At 28.3% G+C, this 24501-nt stretch overlaps 1 protein-coding gene across 9 annotated transcripts in view; it reads left to right on the forward strand.

Annotated features, from left to right (window-relative positions):
- Positions 1 to 24501, forward strand: part of LOC123264090 (fasciclin-1) — a 382407-nt gene that overhangs the window by 293777 nt on the left and 64129 nt on the right. For all 9 annotated transcript variants that reach the window (XM_044727161.1, XM_044727167.1, XM_044727165.1 and 6 more), the window contains exons 4-5: positions 23043 to 23173; positions 23267 to 23363. In XM_044727161.1, coding sequence (XP_044583096.1) covers positions 23043 to 23173; positions 23267 to 23363 — 228 coding nt within the window. The remainder of the gene's footprint in view (positions 1 to 23042; positions 23174 to 23266; positions 23364 to 24501) is intronic.

Consider the following 24501-nt stretch of genomic DNA (forward strand, 5'->3'; position numbering starts at 1 on the left):
GTAACTTTTATTATTTGTATGAACAATTTTACTTATTTTATATATTTCAAATGATGTTATTGGGAAGCAAGTAAAATTATCGAAATTACTAATAATTTCAAATGCTTCAAAGTGGTCATCGAAGTCACAAATAACTTGAGTTGTAATGATAAATATCTTAATATTATTAGGCATCATCATTATAGTATTATAGGAATGGTTTCCATAATATTATAGGACTGGCTCCTATAATATTATAGAAAATATTCCTATATATTATGGGAACCATTCCTATATATTATGAGAATCATGCCGATATTACCGTTACAATTATAGGTATCGTTCCTATAATTATAGGAACAACTCCCATAATTATAGTAATATTTCCCAAAAATTAGAGTTACGATTCCCATAATTTAAGTAATCGCTCCTAAAATGGTATAGGAAAACATAAAATTAAAATTGTAGGAATGATTTCCATATTTTTCTCTCCGTGTGTGTGTAAATAGAGACCGACTAAATTTATCCTTCTGCTTATATTATACAGAGCTAAAATTATTATTTTATTCTGATAATAATTTTAAATTAGATATACTCGTAAATTTCTATTAATAATTGACGTGAGGTGATTTAAATTTAAAGTTAAAGCTAAATTAACTTTCGGAAAACTTGATTATTATTTTCGAACCTGTCGTTCTTATCATCACTCATTACTACACAGAAAAAAAGGTTCACTTGAGCCAAGAAAATATTATTCTTCCTAATTATTTTCTTGAGCAAAAAAAACAATTTTTTTTGACAAGAAATTTTACTTATTCCAACAAAATTAAGTCTCTTGCTTTAAGGGGTTATACGCAGTTGCAAAGCTAAAGGACAACAACATTTTTTTATGAATTTTTTCTAGACACAGTTTTTAATTATCAATTACAAGTGATGGTTATTTAAATAGAGCCTACTTTCAAGAATACAATAGCGCGTCAATCATATAAAAATATAAATGTGCACCGCTCCTCTAGAAGATGTTCTGAACGACCTCTAAAAAAAAGGCGCTTGGCGGTGATCTCCATTTCGGTGGTTTGGATTATCTGAAATCAAAAAATATGGTGAATTCTTTCACAGGATAGATTAATGCAGGTATTGGACGAAGGAATAAGAAAAATTTTGGTTTTTGACAAAATGGCGTCTATTTGTAAAAAATTTTTCGTTTTTGTTGAAAAACAATTTTCCAAATTGTTAAAAAAAAAATAGTAATAATTTTTTTGAATCTTATTCCTTCGTCTAATACCTGCATTAATCTATCCTGTAAAAGAATTCACCATATTTTTTGATTTCAGATAATCCAAACCACCGAAATGGAGATCACCGCCAAGCGCCTTTTTTTTAGAGATCGTTCAGAACATCTTCTACAGGAGCGGTACACATTTATATTTTTACATGATTGACGCACTATTGTATTCTTGAAAGTAGGCTATTTAAATAACCATCACTTGTAATTGATAATTAAAAACTGTGTCTAGAAAAAATTCATAAAAAAAATGTTTTTTTAGCTTTGCAACTGCGTATAACCCCTTAAGAAATACGTATCTTGATGCAAGAAAATTTATTTAAGTCAAGAAAATCTTGTTGTTTTGAGAAAATTCAGCCTCTTGCTACAAAAAATTTAGTTTTTGATAGAAGTAAATTTTCTTGTCTTGAGAAAATTTCTCTCTTGCTCTAAAAAATTAAATATAAAGATAGAAGTAAATTTTCATTAATATTTTTATTGATTAACATGTCAAATAGGAAGAACAAATAATATTTCGTCATTTTTTTTCATTCAATATGTATAATTGCACGCTAAAATAATATAAAATGGGTATCAAATATTCAAGAGAAAAATTCTCTCAAGGTAAGAAAATTTTTTTCTCAGCTGAAGTAGGTGGCACTGCTTCCCTAAAGTATCTAAAAATCTTGATCAAATATAAAAATTTATTGTATCAAGTATTTATGATAATTTGAATTAAGGTAACATGACTTCCACCAAGAATAGAATTTAAAGAAAAATTTTTACTTTGGCCAATACAATTTCGGTCTTCCTTCAGGCACCCGAAAATTTTCTTTAGTCAAGAATTTTGTTCTTCAGTAAAGAAATTTTTCTTTCTGTGTAATTTTTTCGATTCATCTAACCAATATTTAAAATAAACCCATTGTAGTTAAATTTTTGCCCATTGTTGTTAAATTTTTCTGAATAGAGGTTGCTTCATTTGAAAATACCGGAACATTTTAAAAAAATTGAGGTTAAAAACTCGACACCGTAATTAAATAGGAACTTACTCTTGTACGGTGAAATAATAACGCGATAAGTAAGTGAGACGTGAAAATAACTAACGGTTAGTGTAATCTTTGAAGCGGCGGAAAGATTAAAGTTTTCTGACAATGTATTAAAACATAAAAGTATATGTATAACGCCATTAATTTGTGCCTCAAGTAGTGAATATATATATTTATATATAAGATGAGTAAAGTTACCTTCTTACTAAGCTTCCTAATTAAATTATTTCACTATGTCCTGTATACATGTATATTTATTATACACCTTTCGAAACACCACGCTTCAGGTTATATGTATTATAATTAAGCTTAATTAGTAATTAGTGATTAAATTTTCAATTTAAGTTTTTCAGTTACACGCGAAAACGGTTCGCTATTCGTTTAGAATTAAACACCTAAGTTTGTTGTCGCTGCAAAGTGATGAATCGTTGTTGCTAGATTTTTAGCTCATTAAAACTTGCATACGGTGTGTGTCATGTATCAGTTGACTAGGTTATTTAATGAAATTGATTAAGCGGTACTATGTTTAAGAATCATTTCATATCAAATCGGCAAAAATAGAATCGTGCTCGATTTGAACACCGAAAGAAAAATTTTTTGATTAGAAAACAAAATTCTTGGCTCAAGAAAATTTTCAGGTGCCTGAAGGAAGACCGAAGTTATGTTGGCCGAAGTAAAAATTTTTCTTTAAATTCTATTCTTGGTGAAAGTGATTTTTTCTTAATTCAAATTATCATAAGTACTTGATACAATAAATTTTTATATTTGATCAAGATTTTTAGATACTTTAGGGAAGCAGCGCCACCTACTTCAGCTGAGAAAAAAATTTTCTCACCTTGAGAAAATTTTTCTCTTGAATATTTGATACCCATTTTATATTATTTTAGCGTGCAATTATACATATTGAATGAAAAAAAATGATGGAATATTATTTGATCTTCCCATTTGACATGTTAATCAATAAAAATATTAATGAAAATTTACTTCTTTCTTTATATTTAATTTTTTGGAGCAAGAGAGAAATTTTCTCAAGACAAGAAAATTTACTTCTATCAAGAACTAAATTTTTTGAAGCAAGAGGCTGAATTTTCTCAAAACAACAAGATTTTCTTGACTTAAATAAATTTTCTTGCATCAAGATACGTATTTCTTAAAGCAAGAGAATTAATTTTGTTGGAATAAGGGGCATTCCATAGTGATTGGTGGGACATTTGAATCTGGAATTCCATCAATTATAAGCTATAATTATGTGACTAAAAATAAAAGCGGCATGATGGCCGAGCGGACTAAGTCATTATCCCGTTAGTTCGTTCGTGCATCATGTCGTGAGGCGAGGGTTCGAGCCCCGACGGTTGTTCGAATAGTTCCAATACCAACCGTCGGGGGTCGCTCCGGTAGCCAAACTGTACTGGCATGGGTTTTCTCTGTGGTTTCCTCATCGCCACTATTCCAACACCGACAGAAAGGGGTGAGGAATAGGGTGAATACAGTACAGAAAGCACAAGTCGGTCCACAGCCGCATTGAGAATAAAGTTATGTGCGAAATTATATGTTGATTATAAAAAGTGGAGAACATGTTGTTGATTATAAAAAGAGTGGAGAATATGTTGATAATAAAAGAGTTGAAAGATTGTGTTAATAATATAGAGCGAAGCATATATTGATAATAAAGAGTTGAAAAAAAAGAATACATGCGGAGATGCTGAGACAATTAGCCTTGTAAAAACCATATATCGGTATACAAGTAAAACTCATAATAATAATAATAATATGTGACTAAAAATCATACTATAGTAAAATTTATCTTTAATATAGAAGAATAACCAATTAAAAATATCCCTTTGTCAAAAATCTCGATTACTTTTTAAGCTTCTCGTAATTATCATTTGACTGAGTGTGACTAGTGAGACATCGAAAAGTCCTTCTTTATCACCAAAGGTATACTCAAAGTCCAATTTCAGTTCGACCACTAAAATTTTAAAAATACTTACCTCTCAATACAAAATTTATCCTACAAACATTGAATATTATGAAGAATTAGACTGATTACCTACGTAGAAACAATTAAAAAAATTTTTTTTATTGTGACTGGTGGGACAGGCATTTGCGACTGGTGGAACAAGTACAAAATTTGTACATCAAGCTGTTTATTAAAAAGACTTTTATATTATTTCAACCTTAGAAACATTATTGTTTATATATTTAACTATAAATTATTTAGGATAATTAAAAAAAACTAATTAAAAAACACAAATAAAGGATTTAGCATGCTGACAACACGATCTTGATAAACTTAGGTGTTAATTAATAACGGACATAAAAAAATTTGTTCTTAAAACTATAATAATAAATATTTTAGTTAATAACGAACATAAAATGAATTTGTTTTCTAAACTATTAAAACACCATTTTAGCCGGATATAAGTTAGTACGACTGAAAAGCTACTAGGAGAGAAAAAATATTTTCTTGACTCAAGTGAACCTTTTTTTCTGTGAATGAATTTTGGTCAGAAGTTTTTTTTCTTACAACACAAAATTTTATTGAAGAAAAAAATTAAGAAAATTGGTTAAATTTTTTGCTAAAAAATAAATTAAATTAAAAAAAAGGCCATTCGGCAGCCGAAATGGAAGTAGATTTTTCAAATAAAGAAAATCGATTTTTAATAAAATAATATAAATACTAATAACATATAACTTAGTTTATGATTTATAAACAAAATTCAATAATAAGTTTAAAACTATTTAGAACAAATTTTGGAAAAAAAATTATCGTGTGAAGAAAAAGTTTCTCAAATATTTATCAAGCAATTGCAAAGATTATAAGATTTGAATTATAAATGTCCAAATTTTAAGTAATCGCTTAGGAACAACAGTTTCCAAGTTAATCAGAATTTTAAAACTGGACAAGATTTTAATTGAAGAAAACAATATTTAGAACTAATTTGTGACATATTTACTGACGACCTACCCAAAAACATTACACGAAAGACTAATCAATATCGTAACTATTGAATTTACATCATGATTAAGCTATGATGCAGACAATAATTCTAAAACGGCTGCAACAGTAAAACTGTTTCATTAAACGAACTCTAAAAGGAGTAATATTGAGGCTATTACCCTTTCTGAGTAGTGAAAATTGAAGCTTATTAAAAGACCTTTACGATGCATTTTACCGAATTTTAATATCTTGTCTCGACCAGTAATTATATCAAGTTGAAGTGGTAAAAACATCAATTTTTACGATTTTCAAAATTTCAAAATCCTGTCATTTCCAAATTACTCGTCCGATTAAGCTCATCTTCGAACTTAACCTTGGTCTTGATCGATAGATAAAGCATGTTGAGTTTGAGAAGAATCGGTTATAAATTGAAAACGCTATCGTGCTGACAAGCCGCGTTATATCGTATAAATATATATATATATATATATATATATATATATATATATAAATATATATATATATATATATATATATTAGAGTGGTCCAAAAAAAAAAAGTTTTTTGCCTATCATCTTAAAAGCTTCTCTAAGGTATAAAAAAAATTCCCTTCAAAGCGCAGCTTGATATCTCAATTCTTCATGAAGCTCAATGAATTTTTATTTTCCCATTTAAATAACACGTAAAAAAATTTTATTTACGTTTTTATCCGGCAATAATACGAAAAAAAATTTTTTTGTATTTTTCGTCAATTATTCTTGTAGGAAATTTAATTCTCTACAAAAAAGTACTGAGGTAGTTTCTTCGTAATCTTAACGAGTAAAAAGTTATTGAGCTTTAAATACTTGCACAAAAAAAATTTGAACGAAGATAGTTTCAAAGCAACTTTTCGAAAACTTTTCGGTAACTGCATGTATTTATTTCAAAATTTATCAAACTAGACTGTTTCTAATATAATTAACACATGTCTTTTGGTGAAGTATTAACTGTGAATGATGAATAATTTCTCTCATTACAATTTGGATATTTTTTCCTATGAGCAGTGATTTATTAAAATTGAACTTGAATTTCATTACGGAATCTGAATCAAGAGCAAGCTAGTACTTCCGGATGTATACCGAATTTAATTTTTTTATTTAAGAAGATGTAGGACAGGTAGAACAGGTGAATATTTAAATTTTGAACATGATGCTGGGACGCTTTTTGACCGAATGAAAAATCACGAAACTTTGCCGGAGTACGTAAATAGAAGTCCTTCGTGAATTGATTCTTTTATTTTTAAATTTAATCATTGAAAAAAAAAAAATGATAAATAAACAGGTAGAGTTAGTGCGGAAAACTGCCTTATCTCAGGAGTCATCACATATTTAAGTAAATAAGCTTGACTATAAAAAAATTGCTAATAAACATACAACCAATATAATCTTTGAGACTGATTTAATTTTTTGGTTATTTCTTATTTTAGTTTATATGACTTATAAGACATAATTATTAAAATGCAGCTAGGTTGAGGTAAAAAACTAATTGTCAACAAAAAATTTAATTTACTATATATCTTCATGTAGGCCGCAAGAGAGTGCTAAAAGTAAATTATCTAGTTTAATTTTTTTAAGCAGTGGTTAGAGTATTTACAAAGTCTGGTAATCTCCTTCGGTGCATTTAACATGTGGTTCAAATAAACAAACCGATATATTGAATTGTCATTTGTTATCACTGGTCCAGACTGAATGACCGATATCAGACTGTATACTATGTTTTTAAGAAAAAAATATAAATTACTTAATCAAATACTTTAAAACAGAAAATGTGATACAACATGGATTCTAAAATCATATCTGATTAAATTTTCTTTTATTGCGAGTATTTAAAGCTTAATAACTTTTTACTTGTTAGGATTACGAAAAAACTACCTTAGTACTTTTTTATAGAGAATTAAATTTCCTACAAGAATAATTGACGAAAAATACAAAAAAAAATTTTTTTCGTAGTTTTACCGGATGAAAACGTAAATAAAATTTTTTGATGTGTTATTTAAATGGGAAAATAAAAATTCATTGAGCTTCATGAACAATTGAGATATCAAGCTGCGCTTTGGAGAGAATTTTTTTTATACCTTAGAGAAGTTTTTGAAACAGCAGCACTTGAAAAAAAAAATAAAAATGTTTTTTTTGGACCACTCTAATATATATATATATATATATATAGCCATATTAAAGCAAATTTTTAAGGGAGTTGGGAAAGAACGGATAGGGGAAAGGGGGGACCTACTCAGTGGGAATTTTTCCGTAATTGAAAAAATAATCAGACAGCCCAGATTGGGAATCGAACCCAGATCTCTCGGTTACGCGCCAAGGGCTCTACCAGTTAAGCTATCCGAGACAAGTACTGACTACTTTATTCAGTCACGTATATAAGACCCACCGAGCAAACAACGCCACCGTCCATCTTACGGTAAAGAGCCATATTAAAGCAAATTTTAAGGGAGTTGGGAAAGAACGGATAGGGGAAAGGGGAGGACCTACTCAGTGGGTATTATATATATATATATATATATATATATATATATATATATATATATATATATATATATATATAAATATATATATAAACTTTTGAACTATATGTATTTTCTGACTCAGCTCGACAAACTGAGTCAGAAAATGGCTAAATTTTTTAAAAGTTGCGCCATGAGGACGGCTGTAATAGTTAGATTTTTATAAAATCTACTAAAAATTTATTTAACATATCAATGATATTAAATTAAAATCTAGTTTCTAAAAAATATAAATACCTATAAAAGTTGGCAATCCTTAAAAATTAAATGAATTAAGTAAACTTTGCAGTTTAAGCCAAACAATAACAAAATAAAACCGAAATTCAAGCTGCGTCCACCCCCATATTCCGTATTTATATTTCTCATCAAAGAAGAGGCTTCTAGGTAAATAGCAGAAATGACTAAAGCACAAAAGACACAAAGAGTACGTCGCGACGCCGGGCTGTCGCGACGTCGTGGCCCAGCCGCTTACTCACTGAACAATACTTTTATTTACGGATATACTGTCCTAAGAAATAAACCACTTTCTCTAATTGATTGTGCAAATTTAACGGCTCAAATTATTTAATTTTTCTCGTCTCCATTAATTCCACGATACCATCAAGCAATAATAATAGTAATGAAAGTTTCGAAAATCCAAAAGTGCACGCCTCATAATTTCATTTTCCATAATTAAATTGATTAAAGTAAAATACAAATACTTTTAAATCTTTCGCGCCATTGTCCACCAAGAAAAGAAAGATACTGCGCATGTGTTGTAAACGAACCTTATTTATATAGATATAGATATACAAATGATAAATGAATTGTTTATTTGAGAAACCCCATAAGTCAGATATTTTTTTCGAAATCGAGTTTATTGCATTTTTCGGTTCTTTGAATTTCCCCTCACTTATACCAGCACCAAAAAATATTAAATCCGTGTTCAAGACCTAACCAATCAGTCGATATAAATCTCGTTTAGTTTAGTAACCTCATAAGTCAATGACTTAAGGGGTTTTTCGAATAAAAATTCAATTTCAAAATTCCAAAAATAAATTTCTTTTTCTCCTGCCTAAGCCGAAAGTTCAAATACCTTCCGCTTGCAGCCGGAATAAAGCAGCAGTTTCTATCCTCGGAATAAATGAACGCGCACGCGCAATAGTGCCTACATCGGCTCTCACGCATTGTACATTCTTCTCTTTAACACATACTTTTTCCGTCAGCACTTCATGTTGCGTCATTAGTGCAATATACTATAATTATAATAAGAATAAGGTAATTTAGTGATAATGTGATTTATGATAATGTTTAGTGATAATTTAGTGATAATGTTATAGTTTGAAAATTTCAAAAATTATCATATTGTACCAAAAAAAGGTTGATTTACATAAAATATGTTAAATCACCAAGTCACTAGAATTATTCTTATATTAAAATTATCATCTAATATTATTATTAAGATTATCCATAATTATTATGAAATGAATACTTATAATTACTATTAATATTTATCAATATGAATATTTGAAGTTATAACACAAAATTAATTTTTTTAATATCTTTACTTAAATAATAATTTTAAATTATTAGTTATGATAATTTTAAATTAAGTCACTAAAATTATTCTTATATTAAAATTATCATCTAATATTATCATTAAGATTATCCATAATTATTATTAAATGAATGCTTATAATTACTATTAATATTTATCAAAATGATTATTTAAAGTTATAATAAAAATTATTCTGTTATTTTCATAACACTAATTATTTTTTTTAATATCTTTACTTAAATAATAATTTTAAATTGTATTTTTTCTTGACTGGGGGGGCTCCGCTCCCCCAACCCCCCGCCGGGGCTTCGCCCCTGGACCCCACCGGGGCTTCGCCCCTGGACCCCTTCCGTGATTACCTACGATGCTATTGCATTAAAAGATTCGCGAACTTTCGGCTTGGCAGGAGAAAAAATAGTATGTGTGACACGGGACGAAAGTACTACATCCTCACCCGCGTGTTTGCCACCCTCGCCTTCGGCTCGGGTGGCAATCACACACGCGGGACAGAATGTAGTACTTTCGTCCCTTGTGGCACAATATACTATTTTGTTTTTTTTTTTTTTTTTTTTTCAAAAAAACTTATTCTAAGAAGAAAAATTCAGTTCAATGCAAGATTTTTTAATTTTCATATTTTTCGCAGGATGGGTTTAAAAAAATTAAATTAAATTATTGTTTTATTGTTTGATGTGATTTAACTGACTTTAATTTTAAAATGATTGATTATTAGATAATTAGAAACTAAATTTACTGTTAAATACTTGAATTTTAATGAGTTTTACAATATTCGCTTGATGGATTAATATTAAAAATATTTTGTTTTATTGTTGACTCTGATTTAACTGATTTAAATTCTGAAATTAATGATGACCAAATAAAAATATATTATATTTACTGTTAAATACTTTGATTTAAATCATTTTTTCAATTTTAGTTTTATAAAGTTAGGTTGTGATTAATTAGAATGTTGTTTTATTGTTGACTCTCAGTTCACTAATTTGTATTTAAAAATAGATGATTTATTATAATTTTTGTTAATTATAGTTCCAATACATATTTTGTATTTTATTTCATAAATATAATAAATGATTCACGAAGAAAAATTAATATATTAATGATTTTATTACTATTTTATTGGTTTTGGTGAGAAACCCCATAAGTCAATCAACTTCAAATCATTATTATGAATAGTAGTAATTAATAATCAAATTTTTTCATGCTCGAATATTTTTTCGGGATACTAACATTATTATTATTCATCATTGGTTCATGATGTTAATGCAAACTTAACTGAGAAAAATTTTTTTTGCTTCTCCTGAAAAATTTAGTATTTTTTACTTATGGGGTTTCTCAAATAAACGATTTAAGTGGATGTTAGGTTATTGCTTATTACAATTAAACTACATTGAATTAGATCGTGATCTTCGAAAGGACTTAATTTTGGATAATACTGAAGCGTATTAAAAAAAATGGTCTTGATCAGTTAAGATTTTCGGCAGTTATCGTGACCCCGACTAGAAATTTCAGTGAGGCAGTGATTTGGCGCAAGTAAGGCATGCCGAATTCCAAACTTGCAGTAAGTGAGGCATCCAAACCAGGCCGAAGTTTGGGATGTAACGCAGTTGCGAGGCTCAGCCTAACTTGGCTTCCTGATTAGGTTGCAATTTGGAAACCAAATTCGCAACGAAGAATCCAAATCTAATTCTTTCTTGATTTTTAGCTTTTTTATTATCAAGCGAAAATTAATAAATATTAAATTTAGGACTAAATTTTTTAAATATTTCATGAATAAAAAAAAAAACGAATTCTTTGTTGCTTTAATTTAATAATATTTTTATTATTTAATTTTATTTTTTCTGTAATTTTTTTTTGTTTTTTGGAGCGTTTTTTAATGTGAAGAGGTTTTTTTGATTGGTAGATTTGATAAGTCAAGGGGGAAGGAGATGATGGAGGAGTTAGATACACTAATCACACATAACACTTAACTTTACTTCACACTCGCCTTAATAGTAATTATAATCAGTAATTATTAATTATTAAAAATCGTACATGTCGAACGCGAGACTCGAACACGGTATGCGACGCACGAGGGCCCTATACCATACCGCGACGCTACGCCGATGATGAGCGACCTCTTACTTCAAGATACTTATAAGCACAACCAATGTTCAGCTTGCCTAATTTAAAACAAATAAGATTCGAATTGGGCTAGCCTAAGTTCGGAAAGCCAAGTTCGCTCCAAACTAGCAAAACTCAGGTTATCGTTACTTGAAACCAGTTCGGCGTTCCCATGATATATCAGACTTAAGGAATCCATGAAACTTTCCTAGTTACGTTCAAATATGGCAAGCCAAACATTTCGTTCTGCCTACCTTGGTTTTTATGAGGTACAACCTAGGCAAGCCTAAGTTAGGCAAGCCAAATTTGCCCCGAATTGGTTCTTCGGCATATGCCTCAATGAAATTTCTAGTCTGGTACATGAGACACCATGTTTATATGTACAATACACAAATACTCTCATAAATACACACTTTTATATGTATAGAACTAAAAGGCTTAACCTTGGAAAGACTTGAAGCCAAATATCTTCTCCCATTCCGTTTTAGAGTACTTTGGCAAGAAACGCCGAAATTCGTCAAACGTTTGGAATGCCCAACTTGCAGGAAATTATAAAATCCAAAGGTCTACGGAAGTTCGGTTCACCAAACTTAAAGGTAATTAGGGACATTTATGGCAAGCTAAACTTCGGCAAATCTTTGGTTATCGTTACTTCCAGCTAGTCAGGCATTCCAAAGGTTCGCCGAAGTTCGGCTTGCCATAGATGTCCCAAATTACATGCAAATTTGGCATCCCAATCTTCGTTTTGCCTAACGTGGATTTAAGAAGGCGCAAATTAGAATTGCCTAAGTTAGGTAAGCCAAACTTGCCCCTCACTAATTCTTCGGCATTCCTCACTACAATTTCTAGTCGGGACCACGTCAGTTTCCATACATACATCAGTCACACGGACGTCCACGGCATAATTTTTTTAAACATTATTTTTATTTATTTAAAAAGTAAAATGTCTTTTAAAAATGTCTTTTAAAAATGTCATAAGTGTTGAAACTAGTGTTTTTTCCATGACATTAATGTGTAAATATTATTCTACAAGTGCGATAGAAAATAAATAAAAACTATTTTAGTTCAAAAAATCACTTGATTTTTGTAAAGCGAGAATAGAGCACTACCTCATCCGCTTCGCTTATGAGGTGTGCAATAATAATAATTTATGTTAATCTCCGCCAGTTAAAAGAAGCACTAAAAAAAAGTTCATTAAATTGAAAATAAAAGGTGGAGTTTTAAATTTTTAAGGCTCATAATTACTCAAAGAAAAATTTAATTAAGCATTAAAAGTAAATCCAAAAGTAAGAAACAGGGCTGAGGTTAATCAGGAAAATTCTCATTATAAACACCAGCACCAGGAGCCAGTTAAGAATAAAGTGCACGGCCGTTCCCGGGTCTCGGTACACACTTGGTTTCCCGGTTTCATGACCCGCAAGGATTTTATCGTCGGGTTAATTTAAAAGATAAACCTGATACACAATATCTTGTTCTCTATTCTTTTCATCTTTATTTTATTTTCCTCCTCTAATTAATTTAAACTTTTTTTACTTCTTTTATCTTCCATTCCTTTAGATTTCACTCGGTGCAATAACCGTCTTTGGAATAGCTATTGCACACTCAAGCTCTACTAATTGAATGCCACAAAAAAGTTCATAAAAAATAATCATCCTCATTTATACTCTTATTTTCCTTTTTTTTCTTCTTCTCCTTATTTTTCTTCCTTCAGTTTCTTCAAATCGAAATCTAGTGACTCTCTTAATGATGATAATCATGATTCAAGAGTTTTCCTTTAGTTGATAACGATCTACGCTAATTTGAAGATAAGGTAAAAGCCCCAATTATTGACGGGGGTCTAAATATTGACACCTTAAATTATTTTTAATTATATTAAATTATCTGTAATAAGAATAACAATCAAATAAATTTTTATTAAATTCTAATTAATTAAAAAATTGAAAAAAAATCACTTTTAGTCCAAAATATTAAATATTAATTATTAAAAAAAAAAAAAAAAAAAAGTTTGCACCAGTTCATCAAATCAGCTTACGAGTGTCTATTTTCTTAACAACTTTGGTTAGAAAAGCATTTTTTTTAACTGCCGAGTTTAAATTAATTTTTTCATGTAATTATATGATCTATTTTTCTTTTTTAATTAACAATATATGAAATATTTATAAAATTAAATAATCGGAATTAATTGTATGCTTTATAATATTTAAATAATGGGAGTCAATAACTAGTTCATAATTTTTATGGTGAATCCCATATTGACAGCCAGTCGACAGCGCTATGACGCCTTTTTTTTTAAGTATAAAATACGTTACGCGATTATATACAAGGCACTTTTAACTGTCAAATAACTCGGCGTGTTTTGGTGTTAAATAAGTTTTAAAATAAGTTTTTGAATAAATTGTTATATTTTTAATAATAATTAATCATTCATGGAAATTATTATTAATTAACTTTAATAATATTGATTACTTTATATCAAGTTTTGATAAATAAGAATATAACCAAATGATTCGACGCATGCGCAGTAGGGGCGTCAATAATCAACAGACTCGATAGAGTCTGGCGCCAAGTTCAGTTCTCAAGCCAGACTACCGAGTGTGTATATACCGTAAGCAGAACGGTTTTTTGAGGTTACAAATTTTTTTCAAATTTATTTTGATTTTTTTTTTTATATGATATTTTATAATAGTAGTTCATGCTTTTTATTACGCGTATTACTTGATTATTATCAATTATCTTTATAATTTCTATTTAAAATTATTGAAAATAATCAGCACAAACTATAGCGACCCAGATTTTTAGATTTTAACTTTTTTCTTATGTAAAAAGCGGACGGCCAGAGACTAAATAATATAAGGATGCATGCTAATCTTATAATAGATGGAAAACTACAGTGAAAAAAAGATATTTGACAGCTTGCAATTACACACGCCAGGCAGCGCAAGAATAACTTTTACATGAACTATAGCTTAAAGAGGATAGTTTGCCACCGGAAATGTATTAAATTAAAATTGTCAATTTTTATTATAATTACAAAAAATACTGAAATCCGTACAAAAACAGTTTCACTGTAAAAAAATCGCGCCAAGTCCACGTTCATAAGACTATTAAGAAAAAAAAAATTTATTTCTTTACAAAAAGATATAAAATAAAAAATTAAAAAATCCAAGTAACCAATATGGTTGTATATGATTTTTGGAAATTAAAAAAAATTTTGTTGTTAATTTAAAAACTAAAAGAAACAATTTTGAAACGTACTTGGTGTGCGTCATTGTGTACTTCAATTTTTTTTAAAAGTCCTAGAAGACAGATTTTAGGAATTTAATAAAAAGTGAAATATTTCTTAACCACGCACACTAAATACGTTCCAAAATTGGTTCTTTTAATTTTTAAATTTACAACAAAATTTTTTTTAATTTCCGAAAATCACATACAACCATATCGGTTACTTGGATTTTTTAATTTTTTATTTTATATCTTTTTGTAAAGAAATAAAATTTTTTTTTCTTAATAGTCTTATGAACGTGGACTTGGCGCGATTTTTTTACAGTGAAACTGTTTTTGTACGGATTGGGGTTACGGTACGTCAATAATTAGATCAATCAGTTTTTTAACCCGTCAATAATTGGTGTATCCAGATCATCTATTTAATTATTTAAAATTAATTAGTAAATATCACTGATTATCATTTTAAAAAAAGAAATTTATTAGTTAAAACATTACTTAAGACATTACCGCAAACAAAATTCAACGATATTTATATTTGATTGCTTAAAAAAAATGAAATCATAACTTTGTCTCTTATAGCGTCAATAATTGGGGCTTATACCTTACACTGATAGAAGGATTTAATTCTATTTAATAAGATTTAGTAATAGTTACTAAATCATTTATTAATGTCCATTTATTTCCACCAAATAAATATTTAGTAGTATTTAACAAATTATTTATTGCTACTCAATAAATCGTTTATTGGGATTAAAGAAATTAATTTTTTAACTTTTAGCGTAAAACCTAACTTTTTTACTCAAAATAAATCAAAATAATTAAAATAAATAATTTTAAGTAGAAATATAAGGTATTATATAGAAAAGAATCTCATTGAATTATAATTTTTTATTTAAGACATTTATAAAACTGAAAATTAAACAAGTTTTTAGCATATCAATAATAGACAAATTGAATAATTTTTACCAAACTTCACTGAGAAATGTCATAAGCCATTTGGGAGTATGTGTGTTTTCAAAGGGAAGATAAATCTCCCAAAATCGAGCTGAATAAAATAATCTAAGTCAGTGAATAGGTTATGTATCACATTGGAATTAAAGCATAGCCATCTACCGACAATACTTACCAAATAAATATTTAGTAAATACTACTAAATATTATTTGGTGGAAACAAATATCTATTGCACGCCTCATAGCGCGAAGCGTGTGAGGTTGTGCTTTATACTCGACTCGTCAAGGTCAAGCAATTTTGTGATCCTTAAATGCCTCTATCACAACCATATTACCCTTATACAATGATATAAGTAGATGTACACCGAAAAAACACTTAAATTAAACCATCTTTTACTTTCTAAAATCATTTTATGTTGCTATTTTGAAAAAAAAAATTTTTTGAAAAAATTTTACTATAAAACTATTAAACTTTTAAACTATAATACTATTAAACTATAACAAATAATATTAATGGGCAAAAAATATTTTTTTCTCCCAAATAAATGACCAAAAATTTTGTTACTAAAACAGTTTAGTACTCTGTATTAAATCCATCTAAAGTTAAAATTAATCGTTTTATAAATAAACAAAATTACTGTTTAGTTTAGCTTCTGTTAGATTTAATAAATTTTTTTTGAAGCGTTAAAAACGACAATGAGTAGTTTTGGGAATTGTAATCGTATCGAGCACAATTTGCGGTGAAATTCCCATTGGAAGTGGTAAATTTTGCGGGTTAAACAGAGGAGAACAATGGATAATTTCTCATCCGCATTTCTCAGTTCTCTTTTGCCCTCATTCAAACTTTCCCGTAGTGTGCCACCTCTTCGGCCTTTTTTTATCTCCTATCATTGCATATCGCGGTCTAACTCATGCTCGCGTGATATCTACGCAAGTAATAATTCATTGGAGCTCACCTCAATTAGTTTTACTTTAATGACATTCGTAACTTTTTTTTACTATTTGCAATTATTATGTGTATATTTTCAAGTGAAATAACGTTCAAAAATAAATAAAATTAAAAAAATTAATTAATGTTATTAAATGATAATCTATTTTTTTTTTCAAAATATAAAACCTATCAAATTTATAATCTATATTATTAAGAGAATAAGAAAATTTTGTCTCCAGGATAATTATATGATAAAATTGATTTTTTAAGTAAAATTTAGTGTCATTGCAAAGATCTAAACTAGAATTTATGCTTTTTTAAGGTTTCATATCATTCTCACCGATATTCAATTTATTATGATAAGTATTTAGGCTGCATTCGAAAATACTCTATCTCTAGACACATGATTAAGAAATGGCCTTGTATCTTGTGAACTATTGACATTTTTAAAGATATAAGCTCATCCCGATGTTACACTCATCAAAACTTTTCATTTGAGTACCCAGTGGGTACTACCCACATCAATTTTTCATATATTTATATATATATATATATATATATATATATATATATATATATATATATTATCCACAGATTCGGTAGAATCTGGCGCCAAGTTCCGTTCAAATCTGCTATAAACGGAGCGCCAGACTACCGACTGTGTTTACTGTAAACAGAATGGTATTTTGAGGTTGCAAAATTTTATTTAATTCTACGGTACTTTTTTTTTCTAAATTGTATATTTTAACAGTAATTCATACTTTATTTGACTGTTATTAATTAATTATATTCACTTATAACAATTAATCTACTTTAAATTATTAAATTTAATCAGCACAAACTATAGCAACGCAAAAATTTCGATCCTGACTTTTTTTTCGATGGTCAAAGTGATCTGCCACAGACTAAATAATTCGAGAATGCATAGTAATCCTTCATTAGATGGGAAACTACAGTTAAAAATAGATATTTCACAGCTTGCATCTACACCCGCCAGGGTGCGCTGGAATTATTTTTACATAAACTGTAGTTTCAAGGGGATAATTTGCTATAAAAAATGCAACCAACGCGAGATTTAATTAAGTTGGTACCAATTGTAAATTTTTATTATAATTACAAAAAATACTAAAATCCGAACAAAAACAGTTTCACTGTAAAAAAAATCGCGCCAAGTCCACGTTCATAAGACTATTAAGAAAAAAAAATTTGTTTTCTTTAAAAAAATATATAAAATAAAAAATTAAAAATCCAAGTAACCGATATGATTGTTTATGATTTTCGGAAATTAAAAAAAATTTTGTTATAAATTTAAAAATTAAGAAAAAAATTTTGGAACGTACTTGGTGTGCATCATTGTGTATTTCAATTCCTTTTAATTTAGCAACCGCCCACACTAAATACGTTCCAAACTTTTTTTTTAAATTTGTAACAAAATTTTTTTTAATTTCCGAAAATCATAAACAATCATATCGGTTACTTGGATTTTTTAATTTTTTTATTTTATATATTTTTGTAAAGAAATAAACAAATTTTTTTTTTCTTAATAGTCTTATGAACGTGGACTTGGCGCGATTTTTTTTACAGTGAAACTGTTTTTGTTCGGATATATATTAGGGTGAGCCAAAAAAAACTTTTAATTTTTTTTTCTTTAGCTACCGCGAAAATATCTTCCAAGATGACGAAAAAAAAATTCTGGTAGAGTTTGAGCTCTTAATATCAATATCTAGAGGTGTCACATGGTGATTTTTGATTTCTTATTTAAATAACACGGGAATTTTTTTTTTTTTTTTGGAATTTTGATGTATCTCAACGAGTTATTTTGTGGTAAAAATAAATAGATACTTTTGTAGGAAATTGAACGGCCTACAAAAAAGGTTTGATATAATTTTTCGCTAAGTCAACTCGATTAAAAGTTATTTGCAGTTAAAGTTCAACTTAAAATAATATACGATGAATTTCACAATTTTTTATACTTTTTAACAATAAAACGGCTTAAAATCATAAAACAACATATTTTTCGTGATTTTTCTCGTTTTTACTTCGCAAAATATCGAGAAAAACTTATGCCATACAGCACACAATTCGAATAAAAGCGTTGAAAACTGATTTCAATGTAGTCGGAAGTACTGTAAAGATTTTTGATGCGATTATATATATTATTTATTAATTTGCTGTTACCCGCTTGCTTCGCTGAGCACTTTGTAGAATTGCATTTTTAGATCTGGACTTGAAATTTAATTGGAGTATTGTTTTGATTTGCACAAATTCTAAATGGAGCATTGAAAGTTTTAGTTGAAGTCATTGCAAGTCTCATAAGTGAAGTTGAAATCTAACTAGCTTCGAATGCGAAGAATTTTTCTGTCATTTAAAATTTTTTCAGTGACATAGATAAATAGTCTGTATATAAATATTAAATATTACAATACATAAAAATAAACAAAGATATACATACTTAAACCTAAAATATATTAGGTGACTGAATGGTAGTTACGGACAATGTCTCGGATAGCTTAACTGGTAGAGCCTTTAGCGCGTAACCAAACGATCCGGGTTCGAGTCCCGGTCTGGGCTGTCTGAATTATTTTTTCGGTTACCGAAAAAAAAAAAAAAAAAAAAATTCCTACTGAGTAAGGTCTCTCCTCCCCCCTTTATCCTTTATTTCCCCAGTTCCCAAATTTGTCTTTAATGACAAATTTAGCTATAAATTATGGCTGTAAATATTATTAGCTATAAATTTAACATGTTTTTTACAAATTCTATTTAAATAATTAGCCAAATTTATTTTTTATATATCAAATGTTTGGAAAATTCATTCATTTTCATCTGTTACAAACCCGCGATCTCGCAATAAGAAAAATTTATCGGTTATATGATCAGCAAAAATAACATGTTATTTCCATGCATTTATGTAAAATTCTTAGTCCGTTGACTGAATAACTATCATTAATATTAAGTTTTGAAAACCTTACAATGACTTTTCCCCTGCTGCCAGAGAGACGATTTTTGTAAGGAAATTTTTAGAAAATTCCATTGAAACCCAATAGACTTATCCTAAATTTCATGTCTCAAAAAGTCCTAGTTTATAAACAACAACATTTTTTCTATTCTACATATCTCTCTGACACAGTCAGCATATGAAGTCAATTATCGCGAAATTTGTTTTTAGCTGATATCTAATTATTAAGAAAAAAAAATATTCAAATCGGTTGACTCTGGAGGCCATTTCTGGAATTTCCTGTTTCTCTTGAGGTTCTATCAAATTTTATTTCTGTACACAGAAAAGGAAGTAGAATTTATTGAAATCCGTATTGAGATGATTTCTACATGACCAATAAAAGACTACTACCAAATTAAGTCTGTAGGAACTATAGCTAGTAAATTTAAGATTTTCATTGTTAACACCCACTCCCGCAATCCGTATTGGGAGTAGGTTATCATATAACATAAGTTTTTCTCAATAAATTTGGGAAGTAAAAACGAGAAAAATCACGAAAAATATGTTGTTTTATGATTTTAAGTCGTTTTATTGTTAAAAAATATAAAAAATTGTGAAAGTCATCGTATATTATTTTAAGTTGAACTTTAACTGCGAATAACTTTTAACCGAGTTGACTTAGCGAAAAATTATATCAGACCTTTTTTGTAGGCCGTTCAATTTCCTACAAAAATATTTATTTATTTTTACCACACAATAACTCGTTAAGATACATCAAAATAAAAAAAAAAAAAAAAAAAAAAAAAATTCCCGTCTTATTTAAATGTGAAATCAAAAATCACCATGTGACACCTCTAGATACGGATATTAAGAGCTCACACTCTACCAGAATTTTTTTTTCGTCATCTTGGAAGATATTTACGCGGTAGCTAAAGACAAAAAATTAAGTTTTTTTGGCCCACCCTAATGTATATATGAAAAATATATGAAAATGCATGTGGGTAGTCAAATGAGAGCTCTCGATGAGTGTAACATCAGGATGAGCTTGTATCTCCAAAATATATATTACATAATTAAGAAATATCCTTGCATCTTCTGAACTATTGATATTTTTGAAGATATGAGCTCACCCCGACATTACACTCATCGAGACATTTCATTTGAATACCCACATCAATTTTTCATATATTTTGTATATTTATATATATTATATATATGTATATATGAAAAATATATCAAAAATGCACGTGGGTACTCAAATGAAAGCTCTCGATGAGTGTAATATCAGGATGAGCTTATATCTTCAAAATATATATTACATAATTAAGAAATGACCTTGTATCTTGTAAACGATCGACATTTTTAAAGGTATAAGCTCACCTTGACATTACACTCATCAAGACCTTTTATTTGAGTACCCACATTAATTTTTCATATATTTCGTATATATGCATATATATATATATATATATATATATGCATATATATATATATATATATATATGCATATATATATATATATATATATATATTAGGGTGTGCCAAAATGTAACTTCCGTGGAGAACCTTTTAAAATTGGAATTTTAAGTTCCGCTTTTAACAGAGGCTGCGTTTGGGCATTTCCTGAGATATTTTGGTGTGAGACGATGTATTTGATTTTCATAGAATTTTTTAACATGAGATTTAATTGGGTACTTCCGGCCAAATTTTGAATTTTCACCGGAAATGCCCAAACTAAGCTTCTGTTAAAAAATTCTATGAAAATCAAATACATCGTCTCACACCAAAATATCTCAGGAAATGCTCAAACGCAGCCCCTGTTAAAAGCGGAACTCAAAATTCCAATTTTAAAAAGTTCTCCACGGAAGTTACATTTTGGCACACCCTAATATATATATATATATATATATATATATATATACATATATATATGAAAAATATATATATATATACATATATATATGAAAAATATATCAAAAATGCACGTGGGTACTCAAATGAAAGCTCTCGATGAGTGTAACATCAGGATGAGCTTATATCTTAAAAATATATATTACATATATTACATAATTAAGAAATGACCTTGTATCTTGTAAACTATCGACATTTTTAAAGATATAAGTTCACCCTGACATAACACTCATCAAGACCTTTCATTTGTGTACCCACATCAATTTTTCTTATATTTATATATATTATATAAATGTATATATGAAAAATGTATCAAAATGTATGTGGGTACTCAAATGAAAGCTCTTGATAAGTGTAACGACGGGATGAGCTTATATCTTTAAAAACGTCAATAGTTAAGAAAGTACAGTGCAATTTATCAAGAGTCATTATTTAATAAAGCAAAATTTTATTTATTTATAGCTCATAAGTAACGGCAGTCACATAGTGACTGCAAGGTTGCTAGTAATATTTAATTATAAAAAAAATTTCTCCATTACTAATTATATTTTAATGGGTGCGATAAGCTGCATTAAATTTTTTTTATTTCACTGGAGAATCCAGTAAATTAAACTTTTGGATCAGTTTTATAGAGGACTAATGCATCTAATAAATATTAAATTAGTTAATTTAAAAGAAAATTTTTTCACTATTAAAAAATAGTTTTTTTTTTTCGGTGGAAAAAAACACCCTGGACCAATTATTAAACAGAGAGGAGTATTTTATTTTTCCAAATTAAAGAAACAGCGTAAAATAATTCAAGAGCTACAAGGCATGAGAACTTTCATTTCAACTCAAGAGCTCGAAAGCTTCGCTAACAATTCTGCTATTACGTTTTGTATTTAGTATAATATATATATATATATATATATATATATATATATATACTGCATATATATATATATATATATATATATATATATATATATTATATATATATTATGTTGCTTCGCACAATATGAAAGTTGAGATTCAAGATTCCATCTTCATCTCCGTCTCTTCAACAAGTTATTCATACAATTTATTTATATCTATATATTTAGTTTTTACCTTAGACCTCTTGAACTCTTATAAACACAAAAACGACCTGGAAAAACGCTTCTATTTAATTTTGTACATATATACTTGTGCTATTCTTAAAGACAGCGTAAATGCGAATGACGGAATAAATTGCATTGTTGTATAAGAGTTATGAATCACATCAAAAGCATACTATGTACTATAAATATAGTATATTCTCATTGTTTTTAGTAATTTGATTTTAGAATTTTAGTTCCGCCTTTAGTCTCAAAGATGTCTAGGGAAATTACATTCCTTTCTTTATTTGAATTATTATTAAAATATTTAATAATAAAAAAGTATTTCAATAAACAGCCGATCAATTTTCTCAGCGCAAGATTGCCCGGAAAGAAAATTAAAGGAATTTTTACTATTTTACTACAGTAATCTATATTATTGAGAAATAAGAAAAATTTTGTCTCCAGAGTAGTCATATGATAAAATCGGCTTTTTTATATAACTTTTATACGCCCTTTTGGCATTTGGCACGCGAAATTTCAAATCGAAACAAACATACAGACATAACATAATAATTATTTTCATTTGTTTCAGGTTCTGCACAAAATATCGGAAGTACTGGAGCCAGTTCTATCAAACTCACCCGACTCATTAATTTCCAACCCAAATGCATTTCAATTTTTGAACCAAAGCGACAGTATTAACCTCGGTCAATTTAGAATAAGGTAATTTATTTTTTTATCATACTTAAAAGAATTAAATAATTGCCTGTACAACGTTAAATTTTCGTGTACTGAAATAATAAACTTTGCTTACAGAACCTTCCGTCAAAGAGTATTATTAAATAATAAAGAAGACATATTCAAAGCCGAGGGTGGTTACACATTTTTCATCCCCGACGAGGAAGGATTCAAGGTATTTTTAAATAAATAAGAGTTATTTTATTTTGCAACTTTTAAAGTTTACCCAAACTTACAAGCGTGTTTTTTTTCACACAAAATATAACATACGAGGAAATTTATTTAAAGTCTTGTTACGCAGACGTGGAAAATGCAACTTGGTAACTTGTAACTCGCATATAGAAAAATTTCATGTCAACGCTAGGAAATAAATACGTGAGGTGAATTCTGATGCGAATGTCAAAGTTATTTTTCAATCTCTTTTCATATAAATTCTTATAAATTTGTAATAAAATAAAGCAGTAAATTGTCGAATTTTTTTTTATCCTGACAGTAATAATTGATTTTTTAACGACTAAATTGTTAAAATTAAAAATACGAAGAATTAAAAACTTTTTAAAGCTCAACGTTAAAAAGAAATTAATTTTGACTGAGATTAATTGGATTTATTTTTATAAACTGTCTCATAACAATTAAATTATTTGTTTTTATTTTTACAGTTGACGATTAAATTTACTTTTATTATTTTACAAAAAATAAAACCAATTTCGTTAAAACTAGGACAAATCTTTAGTAAAAAAAAATCCCAACAGAGGGCGCACAGTCGCTGAATTTTCTCGCTAGAGTAAGGTTTAAAAAAATTTTTGAAGCCGAATAAGTGACTCAAAAATTAATATCAATATTAAGATCCTGTTTTGTCACATTAAATCATACTTGCCAACTATAATGCAAATATAAATAATACAAAAAACATACTGTTAGAAAGAAAAATGATTGTTGAACTTATCAAAATTTTTTTTGAATCGATTAATTGCTATTCTTACATAATAAAGTCGTTTTAATGGCTGTTGTGGATTTTTTAAGTTTTTATGGAGGGGCAAACACGATAACTTTTGAAAAAATAAATTTTTAAACTCTATTTATTTTTTAATCTCTTCGTCTGCCTTATGGGAAGTTGCGTATTGAAAATTGCAGCTTAATATTATTTTGTTTAATTATAATTAATTTTTTTCGGCCGGCAGTTGGAGAAATTTTCTGTCCTTTGAGCAGCCATTTATAAAAATTTATTCGTAAATACAGCTATACTCAACTGTGTTCGCTGGCTGACCAAAGGTAAAACAGTCTCTAATTGGTTCTTTTTTATGATTCACTCA

The sequence above is a fragment of the Cotesia glomerata genome, linkage group LG4 (assembly GCF_020080835.1).
Source record: "Cotesia glomerata isolate CgM1 linkage group LG4, MPM_Cglom_v2.3, whole genome shotgun sequence".
In the NCBI taxonomy this organism is placed as follows: Eukaryota; Metazoa; Arthropoda; class Insecta; order Hymenoptera; family Braconidae; genus Cotesia; species Cotesia glomerata.